Here is a 23,733-nt window from a genome sequence, read left to right on the forward strand (position 1 = left end):
AAATATATAAATTAATTTCCATCGAGTTGATGTGTAGGAATTTAATAACCCCTTTCAAAAATTTCAATATCTAAAAGCAAAAATGTTAAGTAAATGGGCTTTAAAAATTTTAATAGCAATTATTAAAATTTTTATTAAATTCCATTTTTTAATTAATCTATTTATGTATTTACTTCACATTTTGGAGCAAAATGAGGACTGTTTCGGGACGGAGCGCATACTTTTAATCGTGAGAAAATGACTACAGTGACACTCGACCAGTCATCTCTTTCCAAATTTCCGCGCCACGCTAGCGGAAGGTCATTTGGCTCCAATTGATTGTACCTGAATTAGATCGGCTTACACGTTAGAACAGGTCTCGAATTCAGAACCTTATGTTTCCGAAGAAATTATCATCAAACTAACACAGAATCATTAAACTTGATGGACTTGAAGTTTATAGCCTCCAAAATATGTATGACTTAGATGGAATTGTGGACACAATAAACATTAAATTAATTTCCATCTAGTTGATGTTTATGTAATGATAGTAACTTTGCTATCAGTATTTAAAGATACTGGATTGCTTTTCTTCAACTGTATGGAAAATATGTGAAGATATATAAACGCTAAAAATGGGAAAACTGGGAATTTATGTAAACTTATTTATATAAATCTTTCTTGAAAGGTTTCATTTGCGTATCCCCCCCCTTCTGCCAAAACAATCTGGATAACTGAAATTTAGGTAATTGGAATTCATGTGTACACTGTGTACCCATTTGTATTATAAGAGCATATATTTGCGTGAATTTTCTTGTATATCATCACCAAAGCGTAGATATGCGTTGCTAGCTTTTTGTGTGTAGGAACAAAACACTACCACGTATAGCCACACAACACGCATGCGCATAGCCCGTAAACTTTCTGTAGTTTGTTCATCCCGCAAAGAGAAGGGAAAGCATTCATTTTTATCAATGCTATAAGTGCCTGGTAACTACATATATTGACCATTTCATGTAGTTTATAAAAACTATTGTTTAATTTCTCAAATTATTTTCAATGTCTAATTCTTTATTGAATTAAATAAAATTATAAACTCTTTGTGTACGCCATTTTGTTTTTCGTTTTTTATCATTTTGAAGGGTGTTTTTTACAATTAAAAAAAAATTGTAAAAGGGATTTCGGCCAAATTTTCTCTTTTTCGAATGACATAAGTGGGTTTAAATCTCTTAAGCATTCTGTTAAATTTTTTGACTGAAAATTAAAAAAAAAAAAAAAAGACAAAACCACTTACACTATTTCATTACGAAAAAGACCTTAAATTCTGACCTTTCTGAACGAAGACATTTGCATTTTATTACGAAAATTCATTTGTTCTTTTATTCTAATGAAGTGTCTTGTAAACTTCCTGACAAGTTTCCGTACGCGACTGAACTGAGATAAATAACCTTTGGGGGGTTCACGAAGTGTATTCTAAATTTTCGAAAGATGAACACCTGTGTGTGAAAATCACGTAGATACTCTCTCAAGCATTAACATGGAAGCCGAAGTAACACTGGAAACCCGTGTTATGGAACGTATGGCCAGTGTAACGTGAAGAACTAGTTTGCGCCTCGGAGGGGGATGACAGTCAGTGTGTAAATCGGTTAATTATGCAGCCGCCGGAAGCGCTCTTGTCTTTTGTATCGCGTGTTAATGAAGTTGGTAGTTTTAACAAAATTCCGCGAAAACCTGTTGGACAATCCTTGTTAATAATTTTTCTTCTTGGTGCCTAATTGGGTAATTTGAATTTTGGTCATATCAGATTCTGGAAGTTAATTTACTTTTAAAGTTTGTGAAATTTCGATAATTATTTTTAAATTTTGTATCTAGAAAGCAAATATCTGAATTCTTTGTTGTTATTGAAATTAGTGTGAACTTCGGATTTAACCAGTTAATTGTTTTTCATGGGTATACTCGTCATGGAAAAAGTGCAACATTTTGTGTTATGTCGAATTTATTCAATGACAATTATTATATTTATATAATAATTGTATTTATATTATATAATGTGTGTGTGTTTATGACAGTTTAGATACTCATTTACCGAAGCGTTCGAAACAGTTAACTAGTTAAACGGATTTGAGATAGTATCAGCAGTTTTTAGGTAGATGCCTTATACAAAGACTACCTATTACAATGGTAAAGTGATTAATCTGAATTTATTGAGACATGTTATAGCGCCCCCTAGTGGCGAAGTAAGGAAGTTACTAACAATGAAGGTATTTCTCAGGCATTATCATATCCGAGTTAAGTGACAGCGAAGTGAAATTTAAGCAATGAAAAAAGTGAATAAAAAATAATAATAGTAATAATAAATACGCGAAACGCACTTGGAAGTAGGGGGATTTGAGGAATACATTTTTCAAATTTTTGGATGAACCCTTTTCAAGTGATGGAAAATTCATAAATTTAATCGCAAATATCTCCACTAGTTTTACAGATAACTTGATGAAACTTTTTCTTGTGTGTGTGTGTGTGTGTGTGTGTGTGTGTGTGTGTGTGTGTTTAAAGGTAATTGGTCTTTTTGGTCGACCTATTTTATTTTTTTAAGTTATTTTTGTAAATACTTTATTTCTCCGCCTGGGGTGCTGCAAGCCATCTCAATAAATTCAACATAGTCACTTTATTATTGGTAGACGTTATTTCCATGGCTATGCGAGACGACGTTTTGAATTTAAGAGACTTTATCAATTACCCTGTATATACTTATAGCACGCTTTTAATTTTCAAATGCTATTTTTTTTTCACCATACACCATGATGATCTCTATACATCGTGAAGGATCGCCTACCCTCTACTTAATTTCATTTTCGAGGGAAATCTCAAAAAAAAAAAAAAAAAAAAATTCTCAGCGAAAACCTTGACAAAGTCTGTACCGATCTCGAAATTTTTTATTTCATGTGAAAGTTTTTGATCGCTAGATGTATCTCCTTCGTAGTAAAGTTTTGAGAGATATCACAATATACATTCTTAAAAGATTCCTCCGCTTTAATAATTGGACCGATTTCGCCAATCTGCAGTCACTAGTTAACTGAAAGAATAGTCTATGTTTATTGTAAATTTTAAAGTGTACTTGCTTTTGTTGTGATAATAACAAAATAATGATTGAAATGAAACCAAGGGACTTAGTTGTTAAAGAGGTTGATATGATTAGATTAATATTATTAACATGACTGGCTAAGACCTGGTCGTTCAAGGCGATTAGTAAAAAAATGATTTCACGCTATGAGGCACATATGCAATTACACACGAAAAGATTTTGATTTCAGTGCGTTTCTGGTTTTTGGATTATATCATTCTAATTTTTGTATTAACCTTTCTAGGGTGGATTCGCTCGTGTTCATGAGTGGACTGATCTCACCACTGGCCAAGTGTATGCGTGCAAGATCATCCCCAAGAGTAGGCTCACAAAGCCCCACCAAAAAGAAAAGGTAAACGATTTAATGATATTATTAAAAGCCTTTTTCTTAGTATTCATTGTAACTTTCATTCCTCAAAGTCTTGTTTTCGGCAATTTATGCTTTTACGATTTTGTTTTAGATCCCATATTTTTTATTTAAAAAAAATCTACTTTTTTGTACAATATTAAAAACCCTGATTGAATCTTAAAAATTTTATAAATAATAATAAACTATATAATAAAATAAAAATTAAATATAAAAAAATATTTTTACTTTTTTTAATTTTATTTTGAATATGTAGAACACTTTGAATGCAATGAATATTCTTATTTTTTTCAAATCGATACATAAACATAGTTTATTAACTGACTTCAACAAAATGTTTATGTTCAATCTAAAAAAATTATAAGAGGAAAATTAATTTTTAAAAAAATGTTTATCTTCCACTGATATCCAAAGTTTTTAGTCAATCTTGGAAATTTATGTTTTGTAAAGTAAACGAAGCGTAACAAAAAAATTCATTTTTAATGAAATCAACTCTGACAAATAAATTCGTATCCGCAATTCCGGCTGCGACCTTCTTCTAAACATCTGCTTTTTGTTTTTCCTTTCTGTAACACTTCACTTGTGTTGCCACGAAAAGTTTCGGAATTCTATGCAGGGGGGGGGGGTTACGCAAACTCTAATACAATTTTTATTGTTTTTAGAAGAAACTTTAGTTATATAAAGAAGCAAAATTTTAGAAACTAAGCTACACATTAAATTTATTTTTTGTTTACGAAGTATTTTTTTTTACTGGTTATAGTAGTTAAGAAATGATTTTTAAAATGTTTCTCATTTTTTTTTTGTTCGATTTAGATGTTAAATTTTATTTTCTGCATTTTTTTTTATTTATCATAATACCTTGGCTGGAGCAATGTACTGTAGCGTTTTGCTGTAACGCCGAATTTAGCACAAACATTGTTCAAAGAATTTTGCTTTAAAAAAATTTCTCTCGATTCTTTTTCAAAATTCGGGAAAATTTATTATTCTTTTTCTGTTGGTTATTATGCAGTATTAAACTTTCTATAAATTTATTTTGGTTAGAAGTAAAATCGCTATTCTTAGTGATCTGTGTAATCATTAAACTACATCAATGTTGTGCGCACAGTATTGCCACCATAGTTTAAGCGCAGACGATATAATAATATAAAATAATTTTGCTTCCAAAATCAGTGAGAGTAATTCTGTTACATTAATTTTTAAATCAATATTTTTATTTTGTATATTTTTTCTGCATATGATTTTATAAAATATTATTATTTATCTATTTTTGCGACTAGTAACATATTATGTATAATTTTTGCATTTAATTTTATAAGATATTATTATTTATCTGTTTGTGCGATTAATAACATATGTATATTTTTTGCATCTAATTTTATAAAATATTATTATTTATCTGTTTTTGCGACTAGTTATATATTATGTCTTTTTTTTACCTTTTATATTTTTCTATTAAAACGAATAAAATGCTAGTAGAGCTGAATCATGTTTGTCTCTGTAGATTTTACCTTTTTTTTTTTTTGCTAGTATATATTAAATAGAATAGCTTAGAACTGATCTAAATAATGAAAAAAAATTATTGTAGACTTCTAAGAATAAATTAAGCGTCATAGCTGTATTACTGTATGTATCTCGGAACATAAATTGTTCTTATTTTACCTCGTGTGCTTTAATTAAATTGACATAAGAATACTTACCGAATTCTTAGGTATCGCTGCTCTGTTGATTTGCTTGTAATTTGCAATTAACTACGACTGAATTATAATTATATTCGGTTAATCTTCACTTTCTTTCCTAATTTTTTTTTCATGTTTTTTTAAAAAAATTTTGTGGTTAATGATTTTTCAAAATGATTCCTTCGATTATAAACGATTACAACTATTTAATAAATTGTGATATAGAGTATTATTAGAGACACAGAATACTCGAGAGAAGCTTGAAGTGTGTCAGATAAACATTTGTGTTGTTTCGTATTCGAAATAACCAATCCTTTTGCCTTTTAATTATTTATTGCATAACACATGTTTCAAAATGCTGAAAGAACGGATTCAATGTATAAAAACATTAAACATATATAGGTAAAAATTCTAGAGGCTTTTAAAATTATTATTACCTACCGGCCATTTACCAATTCCAAATTCATTCGGCCATGAATTTTATTTAGCTTTTATTTACTTTTTCCCTTCTTAGGGATTACTGTGGCTTGAAGTCATCATAAACGGTCCATCTTGCATATTGCATTCTGAAGCTTATGAAAGGTTACTAAAAATCATCTTATTTTCAGTTCTTGAATTTTTTTATATTTTTTATTTATTTATTATTATTATTGTGGCGAAGAAGGGGCAAATGAAAATTTATTTACATTCCTTTGAAAAGAAATCAAATGGAGTTAGAACTATAGATCTGTGTCTGAAAGATGTTGAATTAAAAACGTAGGGATTTTCTTACCCCAATGCATGAGTGTTTCATCTTGCTGAAAAAATGAATTACTCGAATACATATCAAATTGAATATTGTTGAAACTTGTCTAGGTAAACATTTATCAAAACATTTCGTTAAAGGGAAAAAGTTTTTTCCGTTTAATTTTTCTTTTGATATTGCTTGCTATTTTAGTTTATGACATCTCGGCTACCTTTTTACTATGCATGTTCCGTAATGAATAAATTGTTGTGCTTTTTTCTAAACCAATCAGCAAATCTTGTCTTTCTGTCATTGTTCATTAAATAGTCATAACTGTTTATAAGCGAAATAATCAATTACCTTCTAAATTACCACTTGACATCTGTATTATTAATAGTTTTTGCTTTGTTTTCCTACGCTGTTCTTTAGTTCCCTTTGTTTTGCAGCAAAACACGGATAAGATAACCAATCGATTTTTCGATGTGTTTTAACAATTAAATACTGTAATATGTATCAGAAATGTTTTGCATCTTTTTAAAAAATAATTTTCCAACGAATATATGAATTAGCTTTGGAATAGTTTGTTAAACAAGTATAAAGTTTTTTCCTCTAGATTTCTATAATTTACACATTTTGGAACGCGCAGCCATTTTTGGAGGCTGACATTTCTTATTCACTGTAAACTCCTGTATAAAAATGAAAAGCGCAGAAAAATGATTAGGTGCTGCCAACTTTGATATCCTATTCTGTTGTCAGTTTTAAATAAATATGAAAAGAATATAAATTTATTAAAAACAGATTTTAGAAACACACTTTTATATTATAGTAAAAAATACTTTTTAAAACTTTATTTCAGAATTTTCCAATATAAATAATATAGAAATTGGAAATCAATTTATTTCCAAATTCATAACAAGGTGGAAATGCTCATATGGAATCAAGATTTATTTTAACCCTTTCTAGGGCCGTGTGAAGTATGCTTCCCACCAAATTTATCAATCTTTGTATGAAATTATGTAGGTTGGCATAAGTTCTGATAAATTTTTTTAGAAAAACAGAAACTTAGATGCTTCAGTTCTTTATCTCACACAAAATAATGTGTCTTGATTTGTTACTTAATTATTAATTAACCCAATTAATTAATTAATCAAATTAAATTTCTTTAATAAGCTAAATGAATCCCTTTTCTTATTCTAATTTCAAGCCTAAAAATATTTAAACATAATATGACTAGAAAAAAATGGACCTTTTAAAGGTTTAATCGACTGACAAAAAAACTAATATCTAAACATATTAAAATAGTTTATTATCGTTAAATATTTACAAATGAGTAAGATTTCCAAACTCCAACACATTAGCGAGAGATTAAGAAATCGATTACACAAAATTTTATCTTTGCAAAGATGGAACAATTGAACCTAAATAAAAGCATGTTGCAATTTGAATTTAAATAACGAATATAAGTATAGCAAATAAATTTGTATTCCAAACAGATATTTTTTAAAAAAATTCTTTTTTGGACGAAAATGGATTTTGTCAACGAAACCCATTTTCTTCCCTCTTCTTATACGAAAGAGTTGTACATATAAACATTTAAGAATCGTTTTCTTAATCAAATAGAAAATATTTCAAATATGGGGTGGATTAGAATTAAAAATGCAAACCCTTTTATGAAGTTTATTTTTTTAATTTCCTTCCATTTAGGGCGCTAAGGAAGCTTTTACGTTAATCACTTACTTCGCTCTTTTAGAAAAAAGAAATTTTTAGAGTCTGGAGGAGGCCAGGCTGCATTGTTAAGAATTCTAGGGCACTTTTCAAAGACAACCTAATTAATTTTATTTTTTTCTTACCAGATCTTGAGGGAGATCGATCTTCATCAGAAGCTCCAGCACAAGAATATAGTCCGTTTCCACCATTTCTTCGAAGACGAACACAACGTGTACATCATCTTGGAAAATTGCTCCAAAAAGGTATGATTGATTTGATATATTTTCGCTATTATTAAGACTGAACGATTTTAATTCCAGATGTAAATGTTTTTATTCTTTTTATCGTCTGAATTCTTTAAAAGATTATAACTAAAAAAAAATCGTCTGAAGTTTGTTCAAGCTTCCAACTTAAAACACCGATGTTGTGCTAAAAAAATCGTCTGAAATTTAATATTCCCAACTTTTATTTTAAAAAAATACTCAGATGTTATGCTCTGTTATTTTTGAAACGAAATTATTATTAATAACCTGCTTTTTCGTGGGATTGATGGTCAATAAAATTTCCAATTAAATATTTTTGTAACTTTGTCTTAATAGTTTTTTTCAGCAAAATATTTTTAAGCTTTTGATTTTCAGCTTAAATTTTGATAGATATATAATTTATATTATTTTAGAATACTTAATGACATTCTGTTCATTCTACTATGCATTTTCCTATTTTCTTTTCAATTCCTTTAAAATTAAAATTTAATTTAAAGCTGAAGTAGTTCAACTAATACAAAAACCTTTTTTGCAGAAATCAAACATGTCGTTTAAAAATTTGAGTATAGAAAATTAAATTGTTCAGTTTTAAAGTTTTATGTACTAGTGATTATTATTATTTATTTTAATTTATACAACATCTCAGAGAATTATTCAATAAAAAAATGTTCTCATTCATAAAAAAATAAAATCAGTTTTTTGTTTTGCTTTTAGAAATATTTAAATGCCGTAACTTAATGTATAATATTTTATTTTGTTCCTGCCTTTTGACAGTGTAATCTATTTTATAATTTAAAGTAATATAAAATTTGGATTTTTCTTCATGTAAGTAGTATTTTAAATATGAATTTAAATCTTAATTAAGATTCTTTTCGAAATTAAATATATTGTTTGCTTTCCTGAGATCTGCTTTGTCTATAATTATTTGTGTTAAGGATAAAAATTTAATTTGTTTTTTTGTACATTTCGTTATTTCTTATTTTATTATCGATAATAATTTGAATTGTAATATATATATATATATATATATATATATTACACTTTATATCATTTATATTTGTAATATTAATAATGATTTCTATCAATAGTTTTGATGTGATTCCAAAAGTTTTGTGTTTTATCATTTTTGATACATTTCATATTCATTCAGAATTCTTATTATTTTTCAGTTCTTGTTGCAAAATACGCTTAAAATAATTTTAAAAATTAATTAAAAAATTATAATTTAATGTTTTGTTTTTTTATTCGTAAAATATTTGCGAACTTAAAGAATCATTATGATGCATCAAAAGACTTGTAAGTGGCCGACAGTTGGTCCGTACTTTCGAAAAACTCGGAAGATTTCTTTCGTTTTTCGAAAGTTATTTCATTTCAAAAATGTTGAAAACGGCGTCTATTTTACTTAAGATGATGCCATTTTAATTTCTATTATGTGTCTTATTATATGTTTGAATCAGATTTTTAATTTGGCTGTTATATTTTAAAAAATAGTGATTTGCTATTTGATGTCTATAATTGTTTCTTTAATACCATTTCATGCCACATGTTTATATGAAATATTTTCCTTTGATTATTTCGGTTTAAACACACACATTTTACCCCTTACTGTATTTCGATTCAGTTTTTAAGATAAGTTGATTAAGATAAAAGAAAATTCTGACTACAAACAATTCCATCAATAAATAAAGATTATTTATTAATTGAGTTCTTTGCTTAAAATCAAACTTTAAACTGCTTTTCATAATTTTGATATAAATATATATATATTTTCACCATTTATGACATAATTTCTTTTTATGTTTTGTAACCCTCATTATTAAATTAAATTAAAAATTGTTGTTAAATATAAATCTATTTTTTTCTTCTAGTTAATTAAACAAGATAAATTGTTATAACATTTCTGAAACTATGCCATTTTTATGGTCAAGGAAATAAAGAAAATTTAAACAATTCTAAAACAGACGCAAAATATGCACATTTTTATAATTTATTCAATTTGCATTGGATGTCTATTTGGGAAGATTTTATATTTTGTTCGAACAAAAATTTAATATTTATTTTTGGTGGAAAAGTTGGTGGAAAATCGTCTGTCGTATTTAAATGAAATATCATTTCACAGTTCAATCATTTAAACTTATTTTGAATGCATAGCTCGAACGTTTAACATCTTTTGTTATGAATTTAAAAATGTTTTTAATTTTTTTTAATGATTTGAAGATTCCGAGATAAACTAATAAGCAAAACAAAGTCAGTCGTGGATATTTAAGTTGTCAGAAGAATGATTGAAATGTTTTTATTGCGTTGCATTTTCTGTAGAATTTTTTTTATCGTATATTCTTGAAAAATAAATCCCATCTGCAAAAAACGAGGAAGATGTTTATCTAAATTTTCCTAGAAACAAGTTCAAAAACTCTTTTTCTGAAAGCTAGATATATGATCTTGAATTCAAAACAGGATCTATACGAACAGGATGAGTTGGATTTCGAAGTTCTTGTAGTAAGAATTTCCATCACGATATAGTAAAGAGTATAAAAAAGAATTGTTCTGAATACATCGGAAAAGTTTGTCTAAACAAAGATAAATAGAATTTTGCGTTCAACGATATTTTAAAAATAACCCCTTTATGTTTGTATTCATTTTTTTTATTCTCTGCGTAGTAAAACATTTTCGTGTTTTTGATGATATGAAAGGCGCCTTGTGTTAGACAGTGAACATACATTTTCTCCTGAAATAAAATAGTTATGGGTTATTTGCAGGCAGTAAACATTTTTCTACCTGAAGAATTTTAGAGGATGGCTGAAAAGATTAGTTTTACTTGAAAGAATGAAAAGTTTAGATGTTATGTTTTGAATTTTTATGCGATGAAGAATTTAGCTCTAATAACTTTTTTCTATTATTTAAAAGGTAAATTTAAGAGTTTATTAAAGATAGAGGTTTATTGTTCTTTATATTGCTCATGCAGACGTTAACCTTAATATGTTTTTTATAACATCTTCATCATCAAATGGGTTTGAACCAATGAAAAGTTTTGTGCGTTTGATGTTTCTTAATATAATAGAAATGGAGGGGGGGGGGGTGATTATGGATTTTTGATGCCGCAAGGCAGGTGCAAAATTTGTTTCTTGATGATAATATAGTATACTAAATTTCATATAACTGTTATATTTACTAATTTTTCCAGAAATGTATCTAATTCATTGTGTTTTCGAATTATTTCGTTTAAAAAAAACTTGTAAATACATAGACCGATAGACTGCCGATAGTTTTCCATCGTTATTATTTTTTTTTTTGGGGGGGGGGTTAACTCTAAAAACGCGATGAACTAGACAGATAATATCTGTACTTGCTCTTTACACCAAAATTGTTTATATTTATCAAATTTTGAACCGAATATGTCAGCTTATACGCACTTGTGAATGTGAACATGATAATTCAGGAACGCAGGAAACTAGATGTATTAAATTTGTCATATGATTTTATAATCATAACTATAGATATATATCAAATTTTGAATGAAATTCGTCTCCTCATTGACCGCCTATCAGTCTGTCTGTTCTCATGTATATGAATGCGATAATTGAAAAACGCAAAGGCCTAGATGAATGAAATATGGAATGTGTCTAAACCCATAAATTTATTTCAAATTTTGGATATTATTTGTGGGAAATAGGACTCCAAAAAGCATATTACATACTCGGTTTTCTTAATTGTACTACGAAGCACAAAACGCTCATATTGTATGAATATAAGCCACGTATATATTACATTATTATACGTGACTCACATTTCTTCTAATTCGTCGTAGATTCAGACACTTGTAAGGAGAAACGGACTCGTCTATTTTGTTAGTATGCAAGAAAATTGGGGAGGCAGAGAGTCTCCTTCTTCGGTTCTTAATCAGTCATCGATTTCAGAACATAAGAATATTTTTGTTGTACATTTCAAGATTTCATTTCATTAAAACATAGAAATTTCTCTCTTCAAATTAACTTTTCGAAATTAGATTCATCTGGATTTTGTCTTTATCAATATTTTATTAGCTTGCAAAATAATACTGTTGTATTGAAATCATATATAACTGTTGTTTCTTTTATAGAATGTCAATTTTGCATGAGATTAAAATCAATATTTCAACATGTAGTGCCAGTGTTCTAATTATTGGAAAAGAAGTATTTAATTCACACCAATGTCTTAATAATGATAATATTAATAAATATTTTCTTAATGGAAATGCAGGAAATAATTTGCGATTTCAAATTAAAGTTTGTTTGTGAAGTTCTCAGAAGAATCTATAAACTAAAACTCGAAAGCGCCAACGAAATTGATTTTCGTTCAACATCATAATGCCAGATCTTTCATCTGTTGTAAATGAAATAAATCGTTTGCTAAGTTTGTTTGTGTGAATCATAGAATTGAGAAGCGATGATTTATCCAGGTGCATCTCATTTCCGGTCATTTATTATGATTCTGCTGTTTAAATAACTACAACTTTATGACTCAGCGTACTCATTAGAAATTGAAAATTGATTAGACATATTGTTGAAAATCTTGATTTAAATATTAGGAAAATTGAATTTTCTCGCCTTCTCTTAAGAATTAGACGCTGTTTTTTTTTTTTTTTTCTATGTTTGAGTTAAAGTTTTTGAGTGAATATTGTCAATTATTAAATCAGTATGTGCTCATTTTTTTATTATTTTATATGCATATATTTGAATATATGAAAGATTTATGGGTTTTTAAAAAATTATAATGTTAATAAATAGGCATAGTATCCATTAAATACAGCATGTACGCTGAAAAATTCTCTGAAAATGTTCTAAGAGCAGAAAGTTAAATAGGTATTTAATAAAATTAAAAAAAAAAAGTTTTTTAAAACTTTAACACTAAATCGCAACATCGGAGTACATTATTGCCCCAAAACGATTTCTTTTTACAACACTATAAAATAAAAATAAAAAATAAAAAGGTAAGCCTTGTAGTAGAATCCGTGCAATTTTTTTCTAGAATTTTATGCAATTTCTCAAATATATTTCACGACATTATTTTTCATTGTTTTAACTATACCATTTATATTCACGTGTACTATCAGGTTATTAAAGGCATTTTTATGTGTGCGTTATAAATACTATAATTAAAAATAAGTTATAAAAAATATAAAAGCAGAAATTCTATTTTAAAGCATTATCCTTCAATTACGTTTTGGCTATGGTTTCGAATATTTTTTACGTTTATTTTAAAATATTTTTTTACTCCTATTTTCTTGAGAGTTTTCGTCGGTTTGATAGTTTTAATTATTTATTTAGAAATTTATTTAATTTCCAAATTTGACTATTTCGATCTTTTATTGCTATTTCATTACAAAAAAAAAAAAAATATGTGATACTTAAAATTCCAAATGAATCTTATATTTTAAAATAACTGCTACTTTCACTTAATTGCAGATTTGAGAATCAGAAATCTTGTAATTTGATCCACGATTTAGATATTTCATGGAATTCAAAAAGAGTTAAGTTACAGAGAAGCATTTTGCAATAGCATTTTCTATAACACTTCAGACTCTACCATTTCTTTCTTCTAGGTACTTAATTTTCGCAGAAACATCTTACAATTTGAATAAATTTACTTAACCACTGAACTAGCATGTTTATGCATCACACATTCGTCGAGTTATCGTACCCCCTTCCTTTTCTTTTAACTTATAAAATACAACTAAGCCATTCATGCCTTTCATAATTCGATACAAAAATTACTTGGAATCTATCAACATCTCTAGTGTTCTGTGAGCTCTTAGTTAAATCAAAACAACACATTTTTCGTACAGAAAATGCGATCTAATCAGATAATAGAGGAAACAAAATAGTTCAGAATAGTTAACCAGATTTTTTTTTTCGATTTCTTTTTATTCGGTTTATTTCGGCAACAAACAGTGTACTAGAAAAAAAGAAGAAAGGACTTAATTTAATTCTCAGAATTTTTCAGTTTGAATAACATAGCGCTTTGAAATCAGCAGAAGTGGTTAACCCAAAGCTTTCTCGCTTACTCTCTAATAAATTTGTCTTCCCAGAGAAAGTCTTGCGTGGCACTGATGTACAATAGTTACGAAATATTAACTTTTGGCGTGAATTTTGAGCTTTTATTGAATCTATCGTGTCATCCTTGGCGAGTTTTTTGGCGATTAACCGCCGATATGCGGTGGATAGTTTCCGAAAGTCGAATTTGCGCCTTAGGCACATTTTTCTCAAGCGATTAAAACAAATAGTTGACACAAATTTTTTCGACCTCGGGGAGATATAAAACATGAGGATTCGTCAAAATCTTGAGTTTGAATTTTTTGACGGTTATAATATTTCCTTTATGCATCGTATACAATAAAGTGAAAAGTTAAAGGAGATCTGAGCATGTAGTCTAAAAAAATTGCAGCATTGTAATGTTTTGATTCATCTATCTTTATATTATTTAAATTTTAAATTTTAATTTATTATGCATCGTCAGCGATACAAAAGAGAATGTATTTAATATCGTTTTTACCATGCATAAGTATACTATAAAAGCAATTGCCAAAACAGTAAAAAGTATCTTCAAAATTCTTTCAATATTATATTAAAATCAGAAAAGAAATTGCATTAGAATAAAATCGACTTCACTGAAAAACTTATTATTATTTTAAAATTCTGTTAAAAAAGTTTTTATGCATTAACATTCTCCAAAATTATTAAGGGAAAAAAATCAGTTACTTTATAATTTAAAAAAAAAAATCTAATTAAAAAATGTGAAGAACCATTCTTAGTGAGGGGTTAATATTATAATATTATCTGTTAAAACTGGTTTAATTCTAAAGCAGTATATAGCATTTTTTAATTACGTTTGTGTCATGACTCAAATTGCAGATTGTAAGTATAATTATGCTCCAAAAAAACTTTTTTTTCTTTTATCCTTGAAAAATTCGAAAAATTTGAAACTTTAGGTTAGCTTAATAACTCAAATGGGTCTTCTATGGTCCAAATTGAATTATCGCAATTGAAAACATGTTACAGATTTTGTATTCGCCGTCGAAAACTATACATAAATGTGAAAAAAAAATTTAGAACGAAGGAAATAAAATGTATGAATTATGAGGAAAAAGTGGATATGTATTAACTATTTAGTTACTTTAATTTAAAAATAATTCATCACATAAACTTTTTCAAACAGTCAAATATACCCTTTTCATTCAATTATTTGTAATTCAAAACGTTTTCTAATATTTACTAGTTTTCCGTATTTTAATTAAACTACAAATTTCTAATAATATTAAATGTGTGAAGTGATAGCAACTCATTTAAAACGAATACTTTTTCGGAGAAAATCTCCCTTTTATGAAAGAATTATGAAGTGGAAATGTCAAGTTCCACAAAATTGAAAAGATGTTTGCGAAAGAATAAAAGAAATGGAAAACGGGAACAAAGAGCAAAGAGGATCAAACCAATTTAATTAAAATTGAGATTTACGTGACAGAAATTCCACTCCAAAAAAGTGCCCCCCTCGGAAATAAAAGCAGAAAGAAAGAAAGAAAATTGCAAATACTCTGTGAAAAATTCGATTCATTTGCAGCTTTTAACTTGAGTGAACTTGAAGGTAATTAAAGAAATAATGTGGATCGAGGTTTCGATTCTTTTCACTTTAAGTGAAAATAAAACAAAAGAACTTCTTTGTTTTATTTCCAATTCTGAGAGGAAAAAAAAAAAAAAAATTCCTGTTATTTTTTTGTTTATTTTTGACCGCTATTCAACCAGAACAAAAATGAAGAAACTACTAACATAGATGTTTACTTAAAAGAAAGTTTTTAGAAATTGGTTGACAGTTTATTTTTCTTTTCCTTTATCCTATTGAAAGCAGATGTCTTTTTTTTTCTATTTATTTATTTCAGACGATTTAAAAAAAAAATGTCTGCTTTTATACAACTAAAGAGAATAATGTACTGAAACTTTTGAAAGTTAATGAGTAACTAGGCTTGGTGTTACTAAAAATTACTCATATTTTTCAAAATATTTTTAATAATTATTTTGAGTTCTTTTTAATATTAAACTATGAAAGATTAGAATCTTGACTATAGAGCATTTTCTATAATATTGAAAAAAACAAACAAAAAAAAAACATGTTTCTCTAGTTACGTTTAACCGTTTTTTATCACCGCAACTTCTTTAAAGAATAAAATTTAAGTTTCTTTATGTATGTTAAAGTAAACTCAATTTTAAAAAAAATGATATTTGGCAAATTAAAATTTATCATAAGACTATAAATCAGTATTTGTAGGTATTTAATATGGGTATAAAATCGATTATGAACGTTACGACTGTTCAGATATAAAGTTTGATCTATAGAGTACTATTTAATAATACAGGAATGCCAGAATAAATTTATCTGATAAAACATATTAGAAAGTGTGCACAATCAAAAGATTCGTGTATATACTCGATTGCAGCCCTATTTTTGTAAACACATTGAACAATCTTTTTATTAATTAATTAATTCCTTTTTTTAAATAAGGATTATTGCTCATATCATAAAAAGAAATGTTGCATAATAAGCAAAAAATTTTTTAATATTTTAAAACTATTTTTTTTTGTTAATTAAAATATTTTAGATTTTACTATTTTAAAAAATAATTTTATCGTTTTCAAAATTTCAAGTACAATTTTTAAAAAATCAAATGAAGTTATAAATCATATGATGATGGCAAAATTTTTTAAGAAAAATAGCTGGTTAAACAATTTTCAGAAAGATTGCTGATAATAAATAAATTCACTTTTGTATTTTGTAAAATGAATTTTTGCGAAGATAAGGTTTTTGATGTTAAAATGATTTTGCATGAAATTTTAGCCCCCCCCCCTCTCCAAACACGCTCACTTTGTTATAAAATCTAATGTTGAATAAATGGAAACTTGAAAAACGCTGGACTCTGTAGAATATAGTTAATAATTTTAAAATACGTTTAATAACCCTGCTCGTTTTTTTTTTCATAATAAACATTACAAAGTTTATATTTTGCAGGATTACTAAAATAAAGATGTGATTGGTACTAAAGAGTCATAAAAATAAATAAATAAACATTACAAAGTTTATATTTTGCAAAACTAAATAAAAATAATAAGCCTAAAATAAATAATGAACATCCTGGTTACGTTCAACATGTATGTGAAGCCAAGAAGGTAAAAAAAAGAAGGGCCTCGTAAAGGCATCACAAATGTCAGTCTGTGTCTCCATCACATATTTTATGAGCGAAATTTAATTTGTAATTTGCTAAAAAATGAGAGAATAATTTTGTTTTAATTGTAGGTGAGCAACTGTTCTGTAACTGTATTAAGAATCTAGAACTTTAAGAGTTTTTTTACCTTCTAAAATTTTATTGGAATCATTTATTAATTTTAACGCGATGGTAATTTTTGTATTTGTAATTAGACTATTTATTTTGGTTATGTTTCAACAGCTATATTTTTGCAAAATACAGGGAGGGCTAAAAGTCCGCAAAAGCCTTAAAAATTCATAAAAACCGGAAAAAATAACCCAAACTAAAAATGGTTTGCAGGTTTAGCTTTGATAGGCCACGGAATTTTTTTTAAATAAGAAAAAAACGGCCGACAGATGGCGCTGGTACGAACGACTAAGTTGAAGATATGCAAATGAGACAGGCGATTACAAATACTTACGCTCTTGATTCAGGATTACATAACTTGCATGCCGGAGAGAATGAAAAGAATTTGCGAGGTGGGCTCTCTCCAAAATCGAATATGATCCCTCGTGGGTCTTTAAAATCTCGTGGACAGATAAAGCTCATTTTTCGCTTTCCATGGCGAATTAATACACATAACTGTCGCATTTGGGCGACGTCGAATCCATGAGTGTACACTGAGAAACCACTGCATTCCGCAGTGTGGTGTGGGTTCACAGGTTTCTTCATGATAGAACTTCTCTTCTTTGAACACAGTTTCCAATAAATGGGTGGAAAAAAGGTGAAAGTAGATGTTCAGTGTTATTTAACGCTTTAACTCGAAAAGGTTGTTTCATGTTTGCGTGAAAAAGAGTGCCTTCTGCTGTTACGTTTATGCAAGATGGAGCAGCAAGTCACACTGCCATTCCAGTCAAGGAATTCCTGATACAGACGTTCAGGGAAGAATCATTAGAAGACTTTACAAGTTTCCATGGTCTCCTCGGTCTCTAGATATGACACCAAGACTTTTGGTTATAGAGAATTTTGAAATCAATGTATCGATCTCGTCCATCCAATCTGTCGGAATTGAAGGATGCAATCCGCCGAGAGATGTCATGTATACATCTGGGCATGCTGCATGCTGCATGCTGCCGGACTACAGACGCCTGCAATGTGATATCACCTGTTGTAACGGACATGTGGAAAATATATGGCTATAATAAATGATTTTATATTTTTGTTATTTGCGTGTCTTTTCTTCACTTATGTACGAAACGCCACCTATTGGCTGTTTTTCTAATTGATTTTTTTCTTATATTAAAAAAAAAAAAATCCTCAACTTATCAATGCTAAATCTGTAAACCGTTTTTTATTTTGCTTAATTTTGCGGGTTTTATAAATTTTTAAAGTTTTGTGCGGACTTTTTGCCGACCTTGTAATAATAATAAAGATACTTTTTAGAGAAGGAAACAGAATCTTAATGATAAATTTGAAAAAGAAAATAGTGTCATTAAAAATCATCTGGCTAAAAAGAAATAATGCCCCTCCTCCCCACAAAAAAAAATGCGTGGGAAAAGTAGACAAAAATTCCACAGGTTAGATTACTATCATAACTGCATCATCTGTAGTCTCAAATAACATAAGTTTGAGACATAGATTAAAAAAATAATAAGAAGAATAAGATAATAGAAAAAAGAATAGTTTTTGTATTTGGATGTGTGTTGTGTGTATACTTTATACTGTATATAAAATTTAGATCAACTCTAGAACGGAATTAAGATCTTAAAAAAAGTAGCCCAAACTCTCCAGACTATAATCAGGGGGCAAAATTGGGGACGAAACTCACCGCGGGCAAAAAAATGGACGCAGGGAGAACCATTAAAAAATGAAAACAGAACATTCGTCCGGCCCCAGCACAGCTGTTGCTTCTTAAAAATAGGCCTTCAAAAATGGTGCCTCTAATGGAAAAAAAAATAATAATAAAAAGTTCTTGGGTCAGTCAAAACAAGTTATAAGACACATCTGCTGGACCTCCATTCATAAATTATTTTACACCCTCCCCTCCCTCTGACGATAGTTTGACCTTGAACTTCACGTCGGGAATATTAAGTTGGGGCTTCATATCGTAAGGAAAATAGTACTGTTTCCACGGTGCCTCTGGGGCGTCATTAAGAGGCCGAAGACAGTGAAAAGCTACCGAAAAAGCAAGATCCAGACGTATCCTATCAACGTCAAATTTCCAGTCTGGGAAAACCAAATCAGTATTTTGACATTCAAAGAAAAGAACAAGCAACAATTGTTTAGAATTTGAATAGTATTTTTGAATAATTTTCATACACGGTTTGATACAGCAGCTTATAACAACATAAAAGCTGTGAATATATCTGCGTTGTTTTTAAGATAACTCAGAAAATTCTTATTCTTTAATATTAAAATTAGCATAGAATGTATTGCCTTGATTTTATCATTTCAGAAAATAAATAAAAAAAGTGGCTTGTTTTGTTGAAGAAAAAAAAAAAAAACGCCGAATAATTTTTGCTACTTTTGTAGCAAATAAAGGAATTGTTTGTCCCAAATATTTAATAAAAAAATCTAGGCAATTTTATTCAAAGTTGAGTTGCTTTATTGATTCGAGAGTTGAAATACCCTTTTGACCTTGAGTTTCATATTAAGAATATAAATTTGGTGTTTATACTGAAATGAAATATTGTTTCCACTATGCCGGCGGTACGTCGTTAGGAAGCTTGAAAGGCAATAAAAGGATACTAAAAAGTTAAAGCATCTAGATATTCTTTTAAGGCTGATTTTCAATCTAATAGGATTTAATTCCGAGTTTTGGCCGCCGAAACTTTTTCTATTTCTTTTTGGTGGTGTTTTATAATTTCTAAAAATATATGTAGCATTATAATTTTTTTTAAAAGATTGCCCTATCGTATTATTAAATAATATTTAAACTATATTAAGATATTTTTGCTTTTTACTATCTTGTTTAAAATTAATTTCATTTAAAATGGTGAATTTGTATGAAGTATTAAAACTTAATTCTCTTAAAAATAATCTGAAATTAAATCTTTTATTATTTTAGTTTGTAAAGTTTGCTGCTTAAAATTGCTTGTATACAGATTAAAATGAAAATAAATTTTAAAAATATCTGGTTGTATAAGTTGGTCAAAGAAAAGGTCTGCTCCGAAATTTGCATTGCCTTGCCTATTTTCATATAAATTGCCAGCAATTTTGCCATCGTAGAAAATATTGAGTAAAATAAATATTCAACATTCGTACTGAATTTACTGGCAAGATTTGATTTTAAGAAAATAAATCAGGTTCTTCTATTTATATCAGCTAATATTTTTTTTTATGGTTGGTTGACCGAATTATGATTAGAACGCACTAAATTTTAAATGTCAAGAATTAAAATACTGTAATCTTTTTATATACATGAAAAATATAAAATAATGTTCTTAAAGCTGAATATTACTAATTACCTTATTTAACATCATAATAAACATAATTGCATATTCAAAATATTGCATGGATTACTGAATTAATTCACATTTAAAACATGAATTGATGTTATAAATTCCGTTTGTCACATTTTAATTTTGATTTGAAATAATGTATATAATTCAAGATAATTCTCGAAAAGAATTGAATATTGTTAATATCTTTTCATGTATATAAAAAAAAATTTCAAATTGATTACTTTAATGCTGATTGATATTTTCATACTTTATTTAACCGTGGCAGCAGTACCTGGGTATTTTTGCGCCATAAATAGTGAGCTTAAACAAATTAATTGCCATTTTGATCTAATGTAGACGATTAAGAACATAATCTGCGATATAAATCTTATTACTTTCTAATCTGCGGTTGAAAGCGCGGATTAAATCAGAAAGTTCACACTACAATGAAAGGATTGCTCTAACCAATGATAATAGTGCTCGCTGACATTTATCACGGCAAGCACTGTGATTGGCTGCATTTCTCAATCTGACGTCAGCTAAGTCAGAATTAGTAACAAAAAAAAAAAAAAAAAAAAAACTTTTAAGCAAACGATATATTTTAAAATGAAATGGTAATTATAATGCATTGAGAATTCTTAATTCAAATATGGGTCTATTCCTAATTTTCTTTGTTGAGTAAAAAGCGAATTTCGTTTTTGTGAAAAGAATAATCCGATTTACGTGGAAATGGGAATGGGAAATAAATATATAAATAAAAATTTAAAAAGTAAAAAAAAAGCAATATTTTCTTTCCTTCCTTTTTTTTTTTTTTTTTTTTTTTTTTCAACTACATTAAATGATTGTTGATTATTAAGAAATGACTGTTCGAGTTGGAATTGCTTTTTAACATTTTACTATCTGCCACGGTAATTATTAATTTTTTAAAGCCTGCGGCTAGATTTATATTGTTTAAATGAATTCCATTATAATTTTCGAATGATTAGCTATTTTCAAATACCAGCTTCTTAGAAATATTATAATCTTTGAAAAAATGGACAAAAATCTTTATTTAAAGTATGTAGTGATACAAAATCTTTAAGAAAGGATGTTGTTTAGTAGAAAGTGACAGATTGGTTTTAATTTATTTAATATATAACTCAAAGAATCCGAAATATTTTTCACATAAGTGAAATTGTAATTCCTTCCCCCCAAAAAATTACAATTATTCTTCTGTTACAAAAAGTAAGAATATTTATTTATTTTTTTGTTCATTCAAAGATTCAAGTGAAATTTTTATTTAGACGTTCTGATTTAAAGTTCGTAAAAATGATTGCAAATTTTGAAGACTGCTTCAGTATATTTCGGAATTTTATTTTGGCTATTATTTTTTTCTTGATAAATAATTAAACTACTAATTTTTTGTTAGTTGGAAAGTTTGCTTTCACGTATAGAAATAATTATTTCGTCTATTATGTTGCCATTTCGATTGAGTTAAAATATCGTAAATATTTTAAATCTTCTTATTTATTTGCTTCTAATTCATAGTTTTTGATTGAATATTCTATTATTCTCAAAATATTATTAATAAATTATGGAAAAAATTTATTTTTTGTGGTCTTTAAAAAATCGTTTGGTAAACGTTTTTTGAGAAGCGACGATAATTAAAAATCATTTGGTGCTTTTGATATTCTCAAATTAATTAAAGATAAAGTTTCAGACGATAAAAGGATTTTGCATTTCATATTTCCTTAATTCAAAAAAATTTTATGCAAAAAATATTATAACTATGCTTTTAAAGAAAACACTTATTTTCATATGTATTGGCATTCCGTTGAATATTTATTTTAACTGAATTTTTAATTCCCTCTTCATGCTATTTACACCACGTAAATGTCAATGTTTGTTTTGATATGCCATGAATATAACTTGGTTATTTATTTATAAGTACTTCGTATTTTACCCGTGAAAAAAACCTTGCCTATGGAAACGATCATAAAATAGAGCCTAATGATGATTTCGTTGTCAATATTTAAACAGTTAATTTTTTAGTAGAAAAACACATGAAAGCATCTTCACTCCGAACAATCCTTGTATATTAAGTAGTGATAAATAAAGGTATAAATAACTAAAAAATATTCATTGTTCGGTTAATGGTATGTTACAGATGTGGTTGTCAAAGTATAAACTGCGAAGTGAAAAAAAAAAAAAAAAACTACTGAGATTCTATTTGAAAACGATTAAGGATGATGCCTTAATTATTGTTCTGTATAGTCACCGACCTTGATTTCTTATGTCGTTTAGCTAAGACGAGAAGGAAACGATGGAAAAACCACAAATTAAGTAAGTTATGAAAGAATTCCAGTGAAACTTATTTATAGAAATCTTAGCTGAAAATGATTAACGATAAATGGTCAAAAGTTAATATTCTTAAACAAGGAAAGTACCGCGCCAAAGAGAGGGGTGGGGGATTTAACTATTAAAAAAATTTTTAGCCATCCGATTTACAGAACATCATTTATGCAATACTAATGCAAGGTCACTGTATTTTAGTTATTATTATTATTATTATTATACTAGAACAATGATAGGGAAAAATTCGATCCACCTAAAGATTCTGACTCGAACAGTTTTATTAGCCTTACAGGTGAATAACTTAAATATAATATAGTTATCAAAAATGCTATATTTACAGCTTTTAGAAAAGTCACAGCTTCAGTTACCTTATTAATATCAAATATTTTTTGAATATCGTTTCCGGATGTTGATTGAATAACAACCACTTCTAAAAAATTTCGGCAATTCCTGATCTAAAATCCTTCTTTAAAAAAAAAAACAATGTAGCATTTTTCTGTGAAATTTTGAAATAAATTGTCATAAAATTCATTTTGACAAAAAAAAAAAATGTAAAAGTAAAAACTAAATAATAGTATCTATGCATATATTAAAAATGTCTCTTTCGCGTTTTCATTTGCAGTAAGTTAACAGAAATATTCCATCAATTATTTATTTTTTTTTTGTTTACGACAATGCATTTTCGTGGTGCCATCTGCTGGTAAGTTTTGAAAGCTCAAGATCATTCGTGCTGAATTTATAATTTGAGCAAGCGCACCATCAAAAAATGTCTACTTTACAATAACTAATGAATAAAAAGCACTCAATAACTCTTATAATATTTACTAACAGATTTTATATTATTTTTGTAAAATAATTGTATTTGATAAATTTATTATCATGAAACATTAAAAAAAAAGAGTAAATGCATAGTA

General features: G+C 27.8%; 1 protein-coding gene across 1 annotated transcript in view; it reads left to right on the forward strand.

Moving 5' to 3' along the window:
- The window catches only part of LOC129972450 (serine/threonine-protein kinase PLK1-like), a 231,199-nt gene that overhangs the window by 184,246 nt on the left and 23,220 nt on the right, over window positions 1-23,733 (forward strand). The window contains exons 2-3 of the mRNA XM_056086592.1: window positions 3,345-3,452; window positions 7,721-7,837. Of these exons, the coding sequence (XP_055942567.1) occupies window positions 3,345-3,452; window positions 7,721-7,837 (225 nt within the window). The remainder of the gene's footprint in view (window positions 1-3,344; window positions 3,453-7,720; window positions 7,838-23,733) is intronic.

This window comes from Argiope bruennichi, chromosome 6, assembly GCF_947563725.1.
Source record: "Argiope bruennichi chromosome 6, qqArgBrue1.1, whole genome shotgun sequence".
Taxonomy (NCBI): Eukaryota; Metazoa; Arthropoda; class Arachnida; order Araneae; family Araneidae; genus Argiope; species Argiope bruennichi.